A 22245-nucleotide genomic window follows, 5' to 3' on the forward strand; every position below is an offset into this window, starting at 1 on the left:
AGGTTTGGCACGGTATGCGTTATTTAGTGTCGTATAGTGGTCTGAAATGTTATTTTTCCTGGTAGGATAGTCAATGGGCTGCTTGTATTTAGGGATTTCGTGGTTGAGTTTAGCTTTGTTAAAGTCCCCGAGAATAATGAGGGGTGAGTCCAGGTTTTTTTTGTTTTGTTTACTTGTTCGGCGAGCATTAGCAGTGCGGCGTTCGTGTTAGCTTGAGGCGGAAGGTAGACACCAGCCAGAATGAATGGTGCGAACTCGCGAGGCGAGTAGAATGGCTTACAGTTCAAAAACAGCGACTCCAAATGCGGGCTGCAGTGTGTGCTGAGCTCCGTGACGTGTGTACACCATTTTTCGTTTATATAGAAGCATATCCTTTTGTTCTCCCCAATGATTCCATGTCGCGGTCTTCCCTGTGCGCCATCTGGTACAGCGTCACAAAGCCAAGTCTCCGTAAAGCACATGGCGTCTTTACTGGTCTTTATCAGAAGATGAAGCTCGTCCATTTTGTTGGGTAGGGAGCGTAGATTCGCGAGGTGGATGGACGGAAACGCCAGTCTGTATCCTCTCTCGTGGAGTTTCACCTGGATGCCGGCTAACTTCCCCCTGTGGCGTTGCCTCCGCCTCCATGCGCCAAAGACCGCGGTCGCTGCTCCGGTGATTGAACTCAGAGGAAAAAACTGAGAGGATTTGCGAAAGTTGGTGAAAGAAAGTCCGGAGTAGCCTCCTTGATGCTTAGCAAGTCTCCCCTTGTGTAAGTGAGTCGTGTAATGTCTCCAAAGACGAACGAAAAACACAAAAACAATAATAGCGAGCGCGTAACCGAGGCGACCACACGGGTAGGCGCCATCTTGCAGGAAAAGTAAAACCAATCAAGAAACTCACACAGATAGAATTTTGAGCCCTTTATAATTGTCAAGACCTCAGCAACATATGTTGACAGAATTCTCGGCGTTTTCTCTCTTCTCTAGGGCCGAGCCGAGCGTCTGCGTTAGAGGTAGAGAGAAAATGGCGCATCTTTCCCTGGTCACCCCACAATTTGTATATTACAACACAAGTACAGGGAGGGCGGTGTTCCTTCTCACAGCTGGCTTGTCTCAGTTGGCTCCCGGTCATCCTGACCTGCTGTCTTCCCGGCTTCTCCTGGTGGATGACTCGTTTTCCTGTCGCTTTCAACTAGAACATTCCGCAGATTTCCTCTTTTGCAAGGTCCTGTAAACAACTTGTCCAAACACACACAGTGCAAGCATATTGCACAAGCTAAAATGTTTCAAGGTGACTGTGGGGCCACTAGTGTAAGCAATCTCATACTGAATACTAAATCTGTGAATACTTTTATATACATAAGATTTCCATTGTATGGTTAATACAACAATTCATAACGTGCATTCTATTCTATGGTTAGTATAACAGCCGCCAGGGACTCAAATCCTGCAGTGCCATACGTGTCCCCATGCTGAAGCCAGTACATGTCCAGGCCCGTCTGAAGTTTGCTAGAGAGCATTTGGATGATCCAGAAGAGGATTGGGAGAATTTAATATGGTCAGATGAAACCAAAATAGAACTTTTTGGCAAAAACTCAACTTGTCGTGTTTGGAGGTGCTGAGTTGCATCCAAAGAACACCATACCTCCTGTGAAGCATGGGGGTGGAAACATCATCCTTTGGGGTTGTTTTTCTCCAAAGGGTCCAGGACGACTGATCCATGAAAAGGAACGAATGAATGGAGCCATGTATCATGAAATTTTGAGTGAAAACCTCCTTCCGTCAGCAAAGGCATTGAAGATGAAACATAGCTGGGTCTTTCAGCATGACAGTGATCCCAAACACTGGGCAACGAAGGAGTATCTTCGTAAGAAGCATTTCAAGGTCCTGGAGTGGCCTCGCCAGTCTCCAGATCTCAACCCCACAGAAAATCTTTGGAGAGTTGAAAGTCTGTGTTGCCCAGCGACAGCCACTATAGAGGAGATCTGCATGGAGGAATGGGCCAAAATACCAGCAAGTGTGTGAAAACCTTGTGAAGACTTTTCAGAAAACATTTGCCCTCTGTCATTGCCAGCAAAGGGTATATAACAAAGTATTGAGATTAACTTTTGTTATTGACCAAATACTTCCACCATAATTTACTAATAAATTCTTTAAAAATCAGACAATGTGATTTTCTGGATTTTTTTGTTCTCATTTTGTCTCTCATGGGTGAGGTATACCTTTGATGAAAATTACAGGCCTCTCTCATCTTTTTAAGTGGGAGAACTTGTACAATTGGTGGCTGACGAAATACGTTTATGCCCAACTGTAAATACTGAGCAAAGGGTCTCAATACTGATGGCTGTGTGATATTTAAGTTTTTCTTTTTTAATAAATCTGCAAAAATGTCAAAAATTCTGTTTTTTTCTGTCAATATGGGGTGCTGTATGTACATTAATGAGGGAAAAAACTGAACTTCAATGATTTTAGCAAATGGCTGCAATATAACAAAGATTGAAAAAATTAAGGGGGTCTGAATACTTTCTGTACCCACTGTATTAAATGATAGCAATTTATATCCCATTTCAGCAGCATGTCATTCAAATGTCTTCTGAAAATGTACATGCAGCAAAGTGTGTCAATTTGTGTAGAGGTTATTTTTGCATTTTAGCCAACGCATGGCAAAGGACCAGCCATTTGGTTTGTTATCTCAGGTACTGACATACTGTACTCATGCGGTTTATGGCATTTAAGGATGAAGACCACTGTTATATTTGTTGTATTGATTTTCAGCCTGGCGGCACAGTGGGGGACTGGTTAGCACATCTGCCTCACAGTTCTGAAAATGGATGGATGTATACATTTTTATCCTCCGCAACAACAATAAATCTCCAATTAAAGACTGTGAATATGTGCTGTGGCTCTGGTTATTATGGTTTCACACAGTAGGAGTGGGTCTTCAAGAGCTTGGTGAGTCCTGCGGTTTGCTCATCCTAATTATTCTGCACTTTTCATGTTGCATTTATCGACATCATTGCTGTGCATCTTCTGGTTGTATCATCCATTTGAATTTGTTGTTTCCCTTTTCCAGTTTTCAAAGAAGTTGTAGAATTTCACTTTGACATCCATAAATGTGTGTGTAATGCAGCAACAGAAACAGTATATCATACAAACCTTTTTTGTGAATACCTACAATTTATTCTTATTCGGTATTAGACGCGTACTGTATTGCACTGTTAAAGGACTGTTAGATATAAATTAATGATTATTTGCAAAAAACAATAAAGTTTATCAGTTTATCAATCAATCATTAAATATCTTGTCTTTGTAGGGTACTCAATTAAATATAGGTTGAAGATGATTTGCAAATCATTATATTCTGTTTATATTTATAACACAACGTTGCAACTTCATTGGAATTGGGGTTGTATCTGGGAATCGTAATAATGCGGGATGGCGAGGGGTTGTTACATAAGTTCAATTTCTCCTCAACTTTACAAATGCATCTGTCACAAATGCATTATACATCTGCTGGTTTGAGGCATTATTTCCCTCATATGAATTGCTTGACTAATTTGCTAATTTGTTAGACATTGGTCAGGAACAGAATGTTGAACTTGCAACAATTGCAGTGTTATGTTGATTAATTGGCTGAGTGACCAGTTGTTTTGTACCGTTTTAGTGTGCCAATCAGGATGAGGACTATCCACACATAACTATTTTATTCCTCACTTGGTGTGCTTTGTGTTGCTGCTTTTATCAAATATCGTTCGAGTAAAATTACTATATATATATATATATATATATATATATATATAGAGAGAGAGAGAGAGAGAGAGAGAGAGAGAGAGAGAGAGAGAGAGAGAGAGAGAGAGAGAGAGAGAGAAACAGACCACTGTGCTCTGAATCTGGTGTGTCTTCCAACTGTACATCTTACTTGCCATCTCACAATATAGAAAATCTTTTCCTTTCGGTTTGTCCTGTTCGGGGTCGCCAAGCGTGTCATCCATTTCCATGTAAGCCTATCTCCTGCATCCTCCTCTCGAATACCAACTTCCCTCATGTCTTCCCTCTCTACATCGATCAACCTTCTCTAAGGTCTTCGTCTAGCTCTCTTGCTTGGCAGCTCCATCCTCATCAGCCTTCTACCAAGACACTCACTCACTCTCTCTCGTCTGGGTGTGTCCAAACCATCAAAGTCTGCTTTCTCTAACTTTGTCTCCAAAACATCTAACATTCGCCATCCCTCTGATGAGCTCGTTTCTAATTTTATCCAACCTGGTCACTCCAAGAGAGAACCTCAACATCTTCATTTCTGCCACCTCCAGCTCTGCTTCCTGTTGGCTCTTCAGTGCCACTGTGTCTAATCCGTACATCATGGCTGGCCCCGCCACTCTCTTATAAACTTTGCTCTTCATCCTAGCAGAGACTCTTCTGTCACATAACACACCTGACACCTTCCGCCACCCGTTCCAAACTGCTTGGACTCATTTCTTCACTTCCTGACCACACTCACGATTGCTCTGGAAGGTTGACCCCAAGTATTTAAAGTCCTCCACCCTTGCTATCGCTTCTCCCTGTAGCCTCACTCTTCCCCCACCAGCCCTCTCATTCATGAACATACTTTCTGTCTTACTTCGGCAAATCTTCATTCCTCTCCTTTCCGGTGCATGCCTCTACCATTGTAAATGTTCCTTCACTTGCTTCCTGCTTTCACTGCAAATAACAATGTCATCTGCGAGCATCATGGTCCACAGGGACTCCAGTCTAACCTCATCTGTTAGCCTATCCATCACCACTGCAAACAGGAAGGGGCTCAGGGGTGATCCCTGATGCAGTCCCACCTCCAACTTAAACCCCTCTGTCACATCTATAGCACACCTCAGCACTGTTCTGCTGCCCTCATACATGTACAATTCCAACATACTTCTCTGCCACTCCAGACTTCCTCATGCAGTACCACAGTTCCTCTCGGGGTACTCTGTCATAGGCTTTCTCTAGATCTACAAAGACACAATGTAGCACCTTCTGACCTGTGTACTTCTCCATCAACATCCTCAAGGCAAATAATGCATCTGTGGTACTCTTTCTAGGCATGAAACCATATTGTTGCTTGTAAATACTCACTTCTGTCCTGAGTCTAGCCTCCACTAGTCTTTCCCATAACTTCACTGTGTGGATCATCAACTTTGTTCCTCAATAGTTCTCGCTTTTGTCTTCTTAAACTTCCTCCCCATCACCAGAGTAATCTTACACACCACCATCCTATTCTATCTCACCAGACTCTCCTCTGCCACTATCTTATTGTCAATAACCTCCTTCAGATTACATCGTCTGCACAAGATGTAATCCACCTGCGTGCTTCTACCTACCCTCTTGGAGGTCACCCTATGTTCCTGGCTCTTCTGGAAGAAAGTGTTCACGACAGCCATTTCCATCCTTTTTCCATCTGGCCCTCGGGGTTCCTTATCAGGATGCTGAACTTACCCATTACTTCTTCATCACCCCTGTTTCCTTCCCCAACTCTGCCCCAATTCTGTTTTTTTCTGTCAATATGGGGTGCTGTATGTACATTAATGAGGGAAAAAACTGAACTTCAATGATTTTAGCAAATGGCTGCAATATAACAAAGATTGAAAAAATTAAGGGGGTCTGAATACTTTCTGTACCCACTGTATTAAATGATAGCAATTTATATCCCATTTCAGCAGCATGTCATTCAAATGTCTTCTGAAAAAGTACATGCAGCAAAGTGTGTCAATTTGTGTAGAGGTTATTTTTGCATTTTAGCCAACGCATGGCAAAGGACCAGCCATTTGGTTTGTTATCTCAGGTACTGACATACTGTACTCATGCGGTTTATGCCATTTAAGGATGTAGACCACTGTTATATTTGTTGTATTGATTTTCAGCCTGGCGGCACAGTGGGGGACTGGTTAGCACATCTGCCTCACAGTTCTGAAAATGGATGGATGTATAGATTTTTATCCTCCGCAACAACAATAAATCTCCAATTAAAGACTGTGAATATGTGCTGTGGCTCTGGTTATTATGGTTTCACACAGTAGGAGTGGGTCTTCAAGAGCTTGGTGAGTCCTGCGGTTTGCTCATCCTAATTATTCTGCACTTTTCATGTTGCATTTATCGGCATCATTGCTGTGCATCTTCTGGTTGTATCATCCAGACCCGGACTGCCGTTCATCATTTGAAGATGTCCGCTCTATATTACTTTGCAGGGCAAAATTATTACATTTGCAATATACAGTATTTGATGAGCACTGTTTTTACAGCCCATCTTTTGTTGTGTTTCAGGTTGGAGGAAAAGACAACCCTGCTGTTGAACCTATAATTCATGGCTTAAAGGGTGTGGTCCATCATGGTGAGTGACAGTGCCAGGCTCCAGTCCAGCCGATATTTGTAATAAACGATTCTGATTCATTACGACTGCTTGAGTTTCCTCCGCAGGGTGTCCGGGCTCTCCCTTAGAGATAGGGTGAGAAGCTCGGTCATCCGGGAGGATCTCAGAGTAGAGCCTCTGCTCCTCCACATCGAGAGGAGTCAGATGAGGTGGCTGGGGCATCTGATTCGGACGCCTCCCTGGTGAGGTGTTCCGGGCATGTCCCACGTCCCACCGGGGGGAGACCCCGGGGACTTTGTGCATCTTCACTTAAACGGCTAGCATTTTAGCATTTTGTGACATATTAACACAATAGGTTAATGGCTGTGCATTTATGAGCTTAGACCAGCTGACGAGAACAAATATTCTGTGTAGTACTACAAGTTTTGGAAGTGTTCAGTTAGTTCAAACTAAAATGAAGACACCTTGCGAGAGAAAAATATTCATAGACTTATTTATTTACTTATTGAAATAAATATTTATTTATTTATTTATTTAAGTATTCATTTACTTATTTATATATTTATCTACCTTCACCAAAACCATCCTCTGTTTGGGTACATGATGATGATCCATTTGACTCTTATTCCTCTCTGGCCACATTTGCCACATTTTCCACCCACTAGACTAAAAGTTTTACCACTTACAGATCATCAGATTGGCCATATGTCAAATAGTGACTAAACTGCAACGTGGCGTCATACTCAGCGGAGAGAAAGGTCTGTGTTACAACGAACGGGTAATCACCTTGCATTTCACTATGAAATGCTACACTTTCGCCACTTTTCTGTCTCTCTCTTCTCAATTTGGCGTGACATTTTGCAACCACTGTCTTCACTTGAATGCTTCACTTCTGCATCCACGCATCGGTGAGGTAAAGCAAGTTGTGCCACATATGCCACTGCCTGCTTCCATCTTCGCGACCGTCTCCGCAGTAAACCAGAGTTGCACAAAATATTAATTTTGACACAGAAACTGAGATGCAAGACTGCTTAACCACACTTTTTTCAATCCTAATTTATGGTGAGTAGAGAAGAAAAAAGACGATGGTGCACATGACGTGGTACTGGTCTGCCATTCATGTTAAGGAGAACATTAGATTTCCCATTTTCAAATGTAAATGGACTGCGCTTATATAGCACTTTATCTATACCATCACAGTGCCCAAAGCGCTTTACAAAGCCTCACATTCAACCACTCACACACACCAATGGGCGACTGCTGCCATGCAAGGCGCTGCCAGGACCACTGGGAGCAAATTAGGGTTCAGTGTCTTGCCCAAGGACACTTCAACATGCAGACAGTCGTAGCCAGGATTTGAACCAGTGACCGTTCGGTCACTGAACAACCCGCCCTACCTCCTGAGTAGTAGTAGTAGTAGTACCACCTTTAGTCTTTCGCTTATTCATCAGTATCTCAATACAATAAATTCCCCCACACCTCAATATAAAAAAATGTGTGTTCTCCGAGTCAAAAATTACTGTCTCTTCTGCAAAGGCATCTCTGTCATAATCAACATCTGGTTCTTGAAGCAATGATGTCTTGTTCCACAATGGGCTTTTCTTCAACAGAATGGCTTTAGATTGAATTTTGAGTGCTTTGGCGTACTCAAATAAAACATTGATGAAGCTTCTGTGTATGATATTTGGACCTGAATTAATTTCTTCATCAATTATCTAAGAATAAAATACAATATCGTCTTAATTTATACAACAACAAAACATTCGTTCTCAATTAAGCCCGCGCTGTCTCCCACCCCACAAGGGGGTTGGTTCGTTTGTTCTGCCTTCACCAGTTCTACCCAGAGGCGCAGCGGGTGGTTCCATTTTTCACAGCCCTCTTGTAACATGTTCCAAATCTTGCCTAGCAGGCACACACTGCAAGTCTTTGTATCTCATGCCTTGTTACATTTTACATGAAACCCCACTGGAACAAATGCCCTCTGAGTAGATGGCCAGCGAGCCGCTCCGTGCCATCCCTGTGAAATCAGTCTGCTGAAAAGGCTGATTTACATAGCAGGCTTATGAAAAGCTTTGGCAGTAAAGAAAGTAGTTCATTGTTTACAAATTTACAAAGGTTTGCAGGAGCTTTGAAGCAGATGTAAAGACTGATAATGTGTTGAGGTTTTGGAGAGAACCAGAGGTAATGAAGGGAAGAAAAGCCACATTCACTATGTTGACTAAAGGCATCATGGAAACAAACATCTGGAATACCTCCAGCTGCTTGATAAGAAAAGAACAAAACAAAGAAGGTTCAACTTGAAGTTGAGGAGGAGGCTGAGGCTTCTGCGACAGCATTAGAACGCACTCTTAAGGCTCTGAAAGTTGATTGGATGGATGGATTACAGCGTTCCCTACTGTCCACTGTTCATGCGTTATTCGCTCAAAAACTCACCTGTTTGCTATTTTGTGCTAAAGCTAAAGTGATATTTATGTTGAAGTCAATTGAGGAGATTTAGTTAAACAAATGTAATGATTTGCTATAATCTTGTGACATATATAGGCAATTCTAAGCCTTTAGGGGGGACGTCAATTACTCATTAATTTTCGCTATCACCAGTATTGGGGAAACACTATTTGGTACTGAAAGAAAAAAAATAATTTAATTGTGCGACAGCGGAGTTCTGTGTAGCACTGTCAAAGAAGCAAGTTAAAACAAGGTATAGGGCTAAACCTGTACAAGTTAGGTTGGAGTCCATTTTAACTTAAAAATAATGTAAAAATTACAATTCTGTATTAAGGTCCAACAACCAATGACAAAATCAATCACTTGGGCTCTAGTAGCTCATCAGCATGTACTTCAGCTTTGGAACCAGAAGGTCACACTTTGAGTGCCTACACCCCAGTTCAAGAGGTACTCACTCCTTTATCTTTCCATGCATCCATGTTTGTGGTCTGTTCTCTGTGTGGTGTGTAAAACAAAATATATAGCACAGTGTAAGTTAAAGTTTATCCATGAGGGTTTATAATCATCAATAATACTTTTTATAAACAATTCTTAAAAATTGATATAGGCACAGACAAGGTTTCAAGCTACATGACAGCCAAAGGGAGCCAAGCAGAGAGTGAGTCTTCTTTTTTTTGGGAAGGCCATTGGACTTACATTATAAGTGCCAGGACGACCATTTACTATTGAGAGTTAAACCAGTCTAATGGCAGACTGTTGGAACACCTAACAACACAGATACCGCACAATCCCTTGCCACAACATTGACATTTACGCAGTAATTAACTCAGTTAACATAAGTTAAAGGGCTCTATTTTCATGAACAGCGTGAATCCAGTGCGGATTCGTAGACCAGCGCAGGCTGCTGGATCCCAGAGTGGGTGGTCTGCGCCACTGTGGGGGTGTTTACCGCTGATTTCAGTCTCCGCCAATCAAAGCGGCTCCTTTCATTCCCTTTAAATTTGTTACAACTGACAGTCTCAACGGAGTCATGGCACCGTTCTCTGTGCAGAAGAGGACGATGCATAATTGCAGCGATCCGTGCCTGAGTGAAACATTGTCACTGTCATTGTCTGCACAGACAATGTGAGCAGATACACTTGTTAAATAAAGAATCATGATGATGACGGTGATAACCGCTGGCAACTTAAATATGTCAGCAGAGCTTTGTATCTGTCTGCCTGCACCCCGATCATATTCACTAAAATCGTGTTAGACCAGCGGTCCACCTTGCACCAGGATTTAGAATAAGGGGAAACTGCAAGTCAATTCCGATTTTTTTGCCCAATGTGACGTATTTATTTTTTTAATTTCATTGTGAACAGTGCAATTACGATATTTTCAAATCCGACCAAGGCCTCTATCGTAAGTGGATTGTAAATCGGATATGTATCCGATGCAAGTGCAATATGGATGCACAGGTTGCGCTTATCCGACCTGCGAGTCAATTTAAGGCGAAAAGCGTCACGATTGACAAAACAGACACATGACAAGCAATGGCGGACGAAGGAGCAGGAAAAGACGAAGGAGTGGTGAAAAGAAGATGCTTGACAACTGATAAATATATGGGGGGTACCAGTCAGTTCAAGCACAAAATCCTTGAAACTGCCACAAATTTATCATGAGATGTACATGCGGGACTATATTTACTTCAGTAAACAGATGGCGCCTCGTGTTTGTGCACATGCGCTAGTGACGTCGGGTTTTGTGCGTGTGAAGTCACGGACTCATTCCGTCCTTATTAGAAGTTGCCCTTGTTTATATAATGTAAACGACTCCATAAAAAAAAATTGGAATTGGAAAAAAATCCAATGAACATAGCCTTAGACGTGGTCTGAGCAGGTGTAAGTTTAGATCAACTTTCTGCCACCAAATTGTGCACCTCCAACGACACTCCCTCACTGTGCTTCGTGCAGACCGGTCTGCCAAATTGGCAAACATGTGCAGCAATCCTTAAAATCAGAAAATCAAGATCCGCTGGCATTTGCGTCTTGCCACAGGTGCGCTGCCCACAAAAATAGAGCAGATTGTTTGCAACCATGAAACCCTATTTTCACAGCTAACAGTTCAATCCGAGCTGAGTTTCTGTCATTATCTTTCAGCTAGCCATAAATGACACATTTTAGCTCTCTCACCATCAAACTTGCTGTACACTTTACTCACAGCAGTGTGACAAATTATACTGTCGGAGTTTTCAGCTGCTGGACTGACTGTCATGAGACTGTATTCACATCTCACCCAAAGCATGTTGGGATGCACATATACATAGGATAGCTAGCTAGCTCGGTAGATAGATAGATTTATCTATCTCTAGAACTTAGACTAGATTCACCTTCCAACACGGCAATGACCCAAAGCACACAGCCAAGATAACAAAGGAGTGGCTTCAGGAGCAGCCTGTGAATGTCCTTGAGCAGCCCAGCCAGAGCCTGGACTTTAATCCAATCGAACATCTCTGATGTTCGATTGGATCGATTCCTTCACCAACATGTCCATTACAATCTGCACCAATCACGACTCTCTCTGTGTCTGGGATGCTCAGAACTACTTCGTCTAGCGCCTTCCAGAATTTCTCTTTCACCTCTAGGTCACATCCTACCTGTGGGGCATACCCGCTAATCACATTATACATAACACTCTCAATTTCAAGTTTCAGCCTCATCACTCGATCTGATACGCTTTTCACCTCCAAGACATTTTTAGCTAACACTTCTTTTCTTCTTTTACAATAACCCCTACTCAATTTCTCTTCCCATCTACACCATGGTAAAATAATTTAAACCCTGCCCCTAAACTTCTAGCCTTACTCCCTTTCCACCTGCTCTCCTGGACACACAATATATAAACCTTTCTCCGAATCATCATGTCAACCAACTCCCGAGATTTTCCTGTCATAGTCCCAACATCCAAAGTCCCCAGATTCAGTTCGAGGCTTTCCTCTTCTCTATCTGCCTAAGAACCCGCTTTCCACCTCTCCTTCGTCTTCGACTCACAGTAGCTGAATTTCCACCGTCGCTCTGCAGGTTAACGGTGCGGTTTCTAACCCGGGCCACGACCGATCCGGTATGGAATTCTTTAGATGAACGCTCATATTTGTATGGCAAAGTTTTAAGACGGATGCCCTTCCTGACGCAACCCTCCCAATTTATCCTGGCTTGGGACCGGCCTACAGATTGCACTGGCGTGTGCCCCCCATGGGGCTGCAATAGCTATATTTATCTGTCCGCTGAGAATAAAAGGAGAGGAAAGGGTGATAAGAAAGGCGATTCTGTGGATAAAGCCCCTCATGATGATCAAGGGGCATTTTTCATCTCGCCACCAGTTTTCAAGATGGTGTTCACTCATCCTTTGCAAATTTCTCCAGAACGCATCGGGAGATATTTGAGAGACTGCTGGCAATGATAGCCACATTCATTGTCCGCATGAACACAAACCTTTGAGTCCATTTCAAGGGGAAGACTTTCCATAACAAAATTATGTGTTCAATCAAATCTGATGACATGTCCATCGCATGGACATGTCTCTCATGCCCAGTTTTTTCAGCCTGTTACTTTGGGCAATGGAACATGCTATGTGTCAGTTGTTAAGGGTCCGAGAATAAATTTTTCTCAGGTGACCTCCCATGTTCATACAGGTATAAACCCAAATAATTCCCTGTACACGTTCAAAAAATAATGGGTTTATGTCATCAACTGGTTAACTGCCACAGTTGGGATTGCCTATTTATGTTTAGAACAGTGGTTCTTAACCTTGTTGGAGATACTGAACCCCAAACATTTCATACGTACATTCATGGAACCCTTCGTAATTGGAAAATTAAAATATGTTTATTTCATATTCAACACAGGTATATATTTGTGCCCAAAATGAACAACGGATCAGTTGCACACAAAATCACTGTTCAAAGAACAAAACCAACAAAACATGAATTTCACACAAAAAAAAAACATAATTGAATTCAATGTAAATTTATTGTAAATGAATGTGAATTTTCCTGTTCTCCTTGGCAAGTGCCACTCATCATTTTTTGTCTACAATCCTCAAAAATGATTCTTAGCTAAGATCGGGTGCAAGCTTTTCCATATTTAGAAGTTGTCGAAGTAGCATGGATGCTTTTCTCACTTGTTGGTCTATTACTGACATAGATATTCACGACAGGTAGATACAACACGCCCCTTGGACTTGTGTGCCTATGGCGATGGTAAGCTAGTAGGGGCAAATTGTCAGCGCATTCCATGTTTGTGGATGGCATGAAAACCAAAACAACTGTAGCGTATTTTGGTCAAATAAAAATGTAATTAATTTAGGTGAAAAGAATAAGCCGGAAGCGACGCTTGTGTTACTTCTGGTTTATCGTAATTTTAAGTTTAATTGTTAAAATCAAACTAATGTCTCGGAAAGGGCACCATCTCACAAGTATAAACTTTAGGAGAAATGACAAGAAACCTTTTTATCAGTCTCGTAATCTGAAGGTTGCTACACGTTTATGAAATTCTGAGTTTTAGATGACAGAGGTTTACTTAAACTCAGAACACACACAAAATACAACCAAGAGTGGAATTTTATGGTATATTTAATGACATCTAAGGAAACACACAGCTACAACTACAAATTACAAAAAGAAAATAACTAATGGTAAAAGAAAGAAATGCCGGTAGTTGCTCGGGAGTTGCTCGCTGAGGCTCCGCCGACCGATCGTGGCTAGGGAAAGCAATCGAAGCCGCATGGCCCCCTGAGGCACCCAAGGACAATGGAAACAAAAGAAGGGGGAGGGGGTTGGCCGAAGGCCACCCCGGCCGCTGTTCTGCCATTAAGACAAGAGGCGAGAAAAAAAACACAAGACTAGAGGAGGAAGGTGTGAGTTCAGAGTTAAATACCCCAGAGGCAGGGCGTAGGAAGAGGGATTACTGACTTGGAGAAAACCACACCCATCAGCCTGAATCTTGTCGACAAATTTGATCAAATGGTTTTAAAATCATATTAATCAACCTTTTGGTCGGGGAAGGAGCCAGGAATCAAGCTTTGACAGGAAGCTGCTAATTAGGTTAAGGTCCACTTGACGTACACCAGGCATTCTCCTAGTTGCCGTCTCACTGCAGGGCAGCGGGGTTATGAAGTGGTTTGGGAGTCCCTGTGGCACCTCAGTTTGCATAGCGCATGTCCACTACAGAACGATGCATGCACATTGTGCTGCATATATGGTTGCTCACAATGCTGTACAATCACAGCAAAGGAACTGGGAATACCCTTTCATAGGTAAGGATATTTTTTAAAGAATATTTATATTTTTTTTCTATCGGAGATGCTTTGACATTGGCAAAAAACGTGAACCTCATGAAAATCGGTTGAGAAATTAGCAATCTGATATTTATTTAAGTCCATGCATTGCCTTTGTGGGAACGTTGCACCCACCAACGTGGCCGCCAAGTTCGTCGCTTAACCAGGCTGCTACACCATTCTCGCATATCTACATCGTCTTCTATTCTTGTCTGTGTATTGCTGTTAGCACTCTGAAATCACTGCCAACCCCTTTCCTATTAGATGTGTCATCTGATGCCACAGCGACGCCGCTATCAACTCAAGGCACCGTAATGGCAAACGGCCACCCTTAGCCTCACTTGGCAGTACATACACAATGAATTGGTTTGTCAACAGCATGGTGCTACTAAATGCAGTATGAAAATGCTTTTACAGACAGACGCACACCCATATTGCATAGGTCTTGTCCTCCACCGAACCCCTAAGACTCACTCAACTCCTGGGGCTTGATCGAACCCAGGTTAAGAACCTCTGCTATAGAGACAACTATTCAAACCTGCGGGCAATTTAGAATGTACTGTATCATATGCAAGCACAGGGAGGACATACAAACTCCATAAAGAAAGCCCGGGATCGAGGGTGAAACCTAGGAATACTTATACAGTATTTTGAATGTTTCAAGCTCAATTAGCAACATGGCAGGAAATAAGACAAAAGGATTCCATAAAATGGAATGACGAGCATGTCAGTGATGAGCAAGCTGCCACACGGCAAACGGCTTGCATGTTCTCTCCAGGCACAACTCATTACGTTTGGACTGGATTACCACTCATAACTTCAAAGTCCTAAATTCTAACCAGGGCATTTAATGGTACTTTGTTTCATATGCAAATTAAGCAAAGTAATTGCACGAGTCCTTGGTTCTTGTGTTCCTTAAATTGTTGTATCTTACTATGGAGAACCTACTCTGCTTTTAAAACTACCATATGTTTTGCTTGTTCAAGACTTTGAGTCATACAAATCTGACTTGGTGTGTATAATAGACTCCATACAGTATCTGCAGAGTCTTGAAGGGAAAAATATAATATGGCCTGGAACCTCAGGGTCACCGTGCAGGATCTGCTGGGCACGGCTGCCTAAACTATGAAGGTGCCCAAAGCAATTCTGAAATTTGATTCTCACCGTGATTCTCACTACAGTTACTTTTTTTTGTTCTTATTTTTCGCTGCCCCAAGACTTTTGCAGGAAATCACATCTCTGTCATGTGCTCTTAAGAAAGGCATATACTGTAATTACCTTAACTACTACCCAGTAGGGGTTGAACGACATCAGATTTTTTGTAGTCGACGCTAAGGTGATGGATAGTTGAGTGGACATCGACGAATCGATGACGTCATTTATATATATTTTCAGGTTGTTGTTAGGTTGTTAGGAGGAACAGTTTGGTTTTCATCTTGGCTGTGGAACAGTGGTCCAGCTCTACACTCTCAGCATGGTCCAGTGCATGGGAGTTCGCCCAACCAGTCTACATGTGTTTTGTGGACTTGGAGAAGGCGTTGGACCGTGTTCCTTGGTGAGTTTAGGGGGGTGCTGTAGGAGTACGGGGTACTGGACACCCTGATAGAGGCTGTTTGGTCCCTGTATAACTGATGTCAGTGTTTGAGCCACATTGTTGACAGTAAGTCAGATTTGTTTCCAGTGAGAGTTGAACTCCGCCAAGGCTGCCCTTTGACACCGAGTCTGTTCATTACCTTTATGGAGAGAATTTCTAGGCGCAGCCAGGGTTTTGAGGGGGTTCGGTTTGATGACATCAGTATCACGTTGTTGCTTTATGCAGATTATGCGGTTCTGATGGCTTTATTAAGCCGTGATCTCCAACTCTCGCTGGAACGGTTCGCAGCTGAGTGTGAAGCGCCTGGGAGGAAAATCAGCATCTCCAAATCTGAGGCCATGGTCATCAGTAGGAAAAGGGTGGAGTGCCTTCTCCGGATTAGGGAGGAGATCCTGCCCCAAATGTAAGAATTCAAGTATCTCGGGATCTTTTTCACGAGTGGGGAAGAATGGAGCGGGAGATCGAAAAGTGGATCACTGCAGCGTCTGCAATGATGCAGACTCTGTATCGGTCTTTCTATCAGAAGGAGCAGAGCTGAAAGGCAAAGTTGTTGATATCCCGGTCAATGTATACATTCCTACCCTCCCCTATGGTCATGATCTGCGGGTCATGACCGAAAGAACAAAATCACGGATACAAGCGGCCGGAATGAATTTCCTCCTCAGGGTGTTCGGCCTCACCCTTAGAGATAGGGTGTAAAGCTCGGTCATCCGGGAGGGGCTCAGAGTTGAGCCGCTGCACCTCCGCATCAAGTGGAGCCAAATTAGGTGGCTAGGGCATCTGGTTGGGATACCTCCTGAACGCCTCCCTGGTGAGGTGTTCCGGGTACATCCCACCAGGAGGATTCCCCTTTGATAACCCAGGACACGCTGGAGAGACTATGTTTCTCGGCTGGCCGGGGAACGCCACAGGATCCCCTTGGAAGAGCTGGACGAAGTGGTTGGGGAGAGGGTTGTGGGTTTCCCTCCTTAAGCTGCTGCCCCTGTGATCTGACCTCAGATAAGCGGAGGAAAATGGATGGATGCAGGCTGTTGATCGATCACTACAGTATGCAGGTATATCTCAATAAATTAGAATATGGTAGAAAAGTCCATTTATTTCAGTTCTCATATCGATTCATTCAACACTTGGGAAAATACTTTTCAGAGGGCCAATTCCTTCCTTATTTCTATATTAAAAATAATTGTCATCGTTTCTTGATTGTTTGTTACATAATATTCTAGTATCTAGAGATGATAAATTTGGGATTTTTCTTTTCTATATACTATAATCATAAAAAATATACATATTTAAAAAAATCATGAAATATTTCAATCTGAGTGTGTGTAGTGCGTCTCGATAATGAGTTTCACTTTTTGAATTGAACTAACTAATTTAAGCTTTTCACACTATTACAATTTATTGTGATGTACAACCCTAATTCCAATGAAGTTGGAACATTGTGTTAAGAATAAATAAAAACAGAATACAATAGTTTGCAAATCATGTTCATCCTATATTTAATTGAATACCCTACAAAGACAAGATATTTAATGTTCAAATAGATAAACTTTATTGTTTTAGCAAATAATAATTAACTTAGAATTTTATAGCTGCAACAGGTTCCAAAAAAGATGGGACAGGGTCATGTTTACCACTGTGTTACATCACCTTTTCTTTTAACAATATTCCATAAATGTTTGGGAACTTAGGACACTTATTGTTGAAGCTTTGTAGGTGGAATTCGTTCCCGTTCTTGCTTGATGTACAGCTTCAGCTTGTTCAACAGTCCGGGGTCTCCGTTGTCGTATTTTATGCTTCATAATACGCCACACATTTTAAATGGGACACAGGTCTGGACTGCGGGCAGGCCAGTCTCGTATCCGCACTCTTTTACTACGAAGCCACGCTGTTGTAACACGTGCAGAATGTGGTTTGACATTGTCTTGCTGAAATAAGCACGGGCATCCATGAAAAAGATGTTGCTTGGATGGCAGCATAGGTTTCTCCACAACCTGTATGTACCATTCAGCATTAATGGTACCTTCACAGATGTGAAAGTTACCCATGCCATTGGCACTAACACAGCCCCATACCATCACAGATGCTGGCTTTTGAACCTTGCGTCCATAACAGTCCAGATGGTTATTTTCCTCTTTGGCCCGGAGGATGCGACGTCCACAATTTCCCCAAATTTTTTTAAATGTGGACTCGTCGGACCACAGAACACTTTTCCACTTTACATCAGTCCATCTTAGATGAGCTCGGGCCCAGAGAAGCCATTTCTGGGTGTATAAATGGGTTTTGCTTTCCATAGTAGAGTTTCAAGTTGCACTTACGGCTGTAGCGACGAAATGTATTTACTGACATTGGTTTTCTAAAGTGTTCCTGAGCCCATGGGGTGATATTCTTTACACATTGATGTCGTTTTTTGATGCAGTGCCGCCTGAAGCATCGACGTTCACAGGCATTCAATGTTGGTTTTCGGCCTTGCCGCTTACATGCAATGATTTCTCCAGATTCTCTGAACCTTTTGATGATATTATGGACTGTAGATGATGAAATCCCTAAATTCCTTGCAATTGTACATTGAGGAACATTGTCCTTAAACTGTTCGACTATTTTCTCACGTACTTGTTCACAAAGAGGTGAACCTCGCTCCATCTTTGCTTGTGAATAACTGAGCAATTCAGGGAAGCTCATTTTCTACCCAATCATGGCACCCAACTGTTCCCAATTAGCCTGTTCACCTGTGGGATTTTCCAAACAGGTGTTTGGTGAGCATTCCTCAACTTTCTCAGTCTTTTTTCCCACCTGTCCCAGCTTTTTGTGGAACGTGTTGCATCCATAAAATTCAAAGTTGATTATTTGCTAAAAACAATAAAGTTTATCAGTTTGAACATTAAATATCTTGTCTTTGTAGTGTATTCAATTAAATATAGGTTGAACATGATTTGCAAATCATTGTATTCTGTTTTTATTTATGTTTCACACAACGTCCCAACTTCATTGGAATTGGGGTTGTACCTGTATTGCCTGTCTTTACACTGTTATAGGAGGGTGTTTGGTGAATTCCTGATGGCTGACTGTGAGGATAAGGTTGCTTGTCAGCTCGTGTTCGCGGATACCTTTTTTAGATTGGCATGCCTAGCACTTGCGCTTTTTGTTATAATATTTGAGGAGACTTGCATATTTCAGTGACCATGCTACTGGTCAAATTTTTAGTACATACTGCCACACGCTTGAGGCACCGTGCTTAATTAGCAGCACAAATCCACCACCTGATGATTTCAGTGAGGTGTCCATGTTGTTGCCAAATGATTTCATCGACCTCAAGGTGTAACCACCATTGAAGAGTGGTCAAGTCGACGCGCCAACTAATAGACTAATCGGTTCAACCCATACTACCCAGACACTGGAAAGCTGTCCACTGCTCCAATTTGTCACGTTTGATGTGTGCTTGTTGTGCCCAGTAAAAGTTCAATTTTATGCAATTTATGTAAAAATGTGTTAATTACAATAAGGATCCTAATCTTAATCTTAAAAAATATATATTTATTTCCATTGTTCTGTTTGACGTGACTTTTGACATGGTTTGACAGTATATACTAGATGCATTGTGCAAAATTATATCATTCCCAAATGTTGAATGAGTAACAAGAGATAAGGGAGATGAGCAGACATCTAATGCAACACCTCACAGATCCATCCATTTTCTATTCCGTTTATCCACATAAGGGTCGTGGTTGACTGGTGCCTATCACAGCTGACTTCAGGTGAGAGGCAGGGTGCACTATGGACAGTCATAGGGAACATACAGACAAACAACTTGTCACACTCACATTTACACATATGGGTAATTTAGAGTATTCATTAATCTCACAAGCACACCCCCATATCATCACAGATGCTGGCTTTTGAACTTTGTGTCCATAACAGATCGTTCTTTTTCTCTTTGGCCCGCAGGACACAACGTCCACAATTTCCAAAAACAACTTGAAGTGTGGACTTGTCAGACCACAGAACACTTTTCCACTTTGCATCAGTCAATCTTCGATGAGCTCGGGCCCAGAAAAGCCGGCGGCGTTTCTGGGTGTTGTTGATAAATGGCTTTTGCTTTGCATAGTATCATTTACACATTGATGTCAGTTTTTGATGCAGCACCGCCTGATAGATCGAAGGTCATGGACATTCAATGTTGGTTTTCGCCCTTGCCGCTTACATGCAGCGATTTCTCCAGATTCTCTGAACCTTTTGATGATATTATGGACCGTAGATGATGAAATCCCTAAATTCCTTGTACTTGTATGTTGAGGATGAAGGAACTTGTGTTTTAGAATCTCCTATACTTCCATGGTTCCAAGCGTGCTCGTTTTCGTGAAAGAACTTCGTTCACAACAATGTATAAAAAACAACCAATTTATTCCTGACAGAGGAGTCTATACATTTTGCAGAGCTCTGGGTTCGTAACTACCCTATCTTATCCTTAGCAGATACAGTAGTCGAACTAAAACTATCTGACTCTACCCCAGACTTATACAATGTTTCAAACAGGCCAGTATGGAATCGCTGTCGTCTGATTGGTCCGTAATCTGACGTCATCGTTGTTCGGCAGAATGATGACTATCTGATCTGGCTCAAGACGCCGCCTCCAGGTGTCTCCTGAATTCAATGTTTATAGTGGCTCCCCGCAGTTCCTTTCTTCCTTGACATCTGTCTCCAAATACCCCCTGATGGGGGCCAAATACCCCCCGATGGGGGCCTTCCTGCAATATACTACTTTACTCCAATACACATTCTCTTCCAAACTAGTTAGAATTACATATTAGAATATAAAGTATTCTATATTCCCTTCAAGGAACATACTCCTTAAACTGTTCGACTATTTTCTTACACACTTGTTCATAAAGTGGTGACCCTCGCCCCATCTTTGCTTGTGAATGACTGAGCAATTCAGGGAAGCTCCTTTTATACCCAATCATGGCACCCACCTGTTCCCAATTAGCCTGTTTACCTGTGGGATGTTCCAAACAGGTGTTTGATGAGCATTCCTCAAGTTTCTCAGTCTTTTTTGCCACCTGTCCCAGCTTTTTTTGGAACGTGTTGCAGCCATAAAATTCTAACTTCATGTTTATTTGCTAAAAACAATCAAGTTTATCAGTTTAACCATTAAATATCTTGCCTTTGTAGTGTATTCAATTATATATAGGTTGCACATGATTTGCAAATCATTGAAATCCATTTTTATTTAGGTTTAACACAATGACCCAACTTCATTGGAATTGGGGTTGTAAAAGTACTTTAGTCACACTTTATGGTAAGCTATGTTTTTGACACAAAACTCAAGCAGTCAGTACTTCTTACAATAAAACTAAACTTAAAAAGGCAGCATTTTTCTGTTTTAGCATTACCTGTGTGCTTGGACCTTGATGTTTGTGTGTGGAGCTACTCTGGAGGTAGAGATTGGCATTACTAATACTGTGCTCGATAAGAGCACTAATTCAGACATAAATGTGACAGCGAAAAGCTGGGAGACCTGTGTAGTGAATAGAACACATCACTCACTCCCCAATGCCTGATGTATGAGCAATTCCCAAGAGTGTTGTCCTCCATGCTTTATGTGGAAGCCTCTCATGCAGTGGCTTTGGGTACAATTCTAGTGTGGGACTGGGGAGTGTAGTTTCATCAATGCTGAATGAGAGAAATGAGGTCTGGTGGGTTGAAGCAAGCCAGTGAGTAGGAACACACTTTCAGATATATCTTTAGAATCATATCAGGTAGAGATACTAAAATATAGCAATAGAATTCACCCTCAGTTGTTTGTTGTTCGGTTGATAAGAATCTGCACTTTCCAAAACTTGGTCATGATAGTTCAACATGAAATAAAGAGTGTTGCACTGATTGGAACATGTTGTCCTAACTTTGTTTCATAGAAAAAGAGACTTTGTTGGAGCCTTTTGTGCTAAAGGACCTGCTGCCATCCTCGTTGGACAGCTACTATCGCTACACGGGCTCCCTGACTACTCCTCCCTGCAGTAAAATTGTTGAGTGGATCATCTTCAGCAGACCAATCTACGTCTCTTTCAAACAGGTGAGAAACACGCACTTAAGGTTTATGTATACACTACTCACAAAAGTTAGGTATATTCAGCTTGAACCTAAAATACATGTTTTAAAGTAAGACATCTAAAGTGACTAAGTACTAAGTACTTAATACAAGAGGACACGTTTGTCAAAAAATGTTCTTGTTGAATTCAGACAGCTGCAGCTACATGGTTACCCGTGTTACCAATCAACAGGCCTCCAGATCAACTGGCTCCCGATTCCAGCCTTGGCTGGACCTCTAATCTTTATGTTCTTATCTGCCAATCCCTCACTTCTTCAAACTGCTACACCAAAATTGCTCAACTGTACGGGTGTCCAAGTTTTCAATAAACAAATGACACTTTGTTTCTGATTTGCTGCAAATATTTCAAGAAAATAATGTAAAAAAGTAAATATAAAACGTAGATGTGACAATTGATATAAGAAAAAGTATGTTTGTTGAAGCGTAACTGGAATCGGCTTCCTGCATCACGTGTGACACGGAA

The 22245-nt window shown here is 42.1% G+C and overlaps 1 protein-coding gene across 6 annotated transcripts in view; it reads left to right on the forward strand.

The window, feature by feature from the left end:
- LOC133408831 (receptor-type tyrosine-protein phosphatase gamma-like) overlaps window positions 1-22245 on the forward strand; it is a 436974-nt gene that overhangs the window by 299387 nt on the left and 115342 nt on the right. For all 6 annotated transcript variants that reach the window (XR_009769331.1, XM_061688097.1, XM_061688098.1 and 3 more), the window contains exons 6-7: window positions 6276-6342; window positions 21589-21746. Coding sequence is in view for 5 of the 6 variants with exons in the window: in XM_061688097.1 (XP_061544081.1) it covers window positions 6276-6342; window positions 21589-21746 (225 nt within the window). In the remaining variant the exon portion in view is untranslated. The remainder of the gene's footprint in view (window positions 1-6275; window positions 6343-21588; window positions 21747-22245) is intronic.

Source organism: Phycodurus eques, chromosome 10, assembly GCF_024500275.1.
Source record: "Phycodurus eques isolate BA_2022a chromosome 10, UOR_Pequ_1.1, whole genome shotgun sequence".
Classification (NCBI taxonomy): Eukaryota; Metazoa; Chordata; class Actinopteri; order Syngnathiformes; family Syngnathidae; genus Phycodurus; species Phycodurus eques.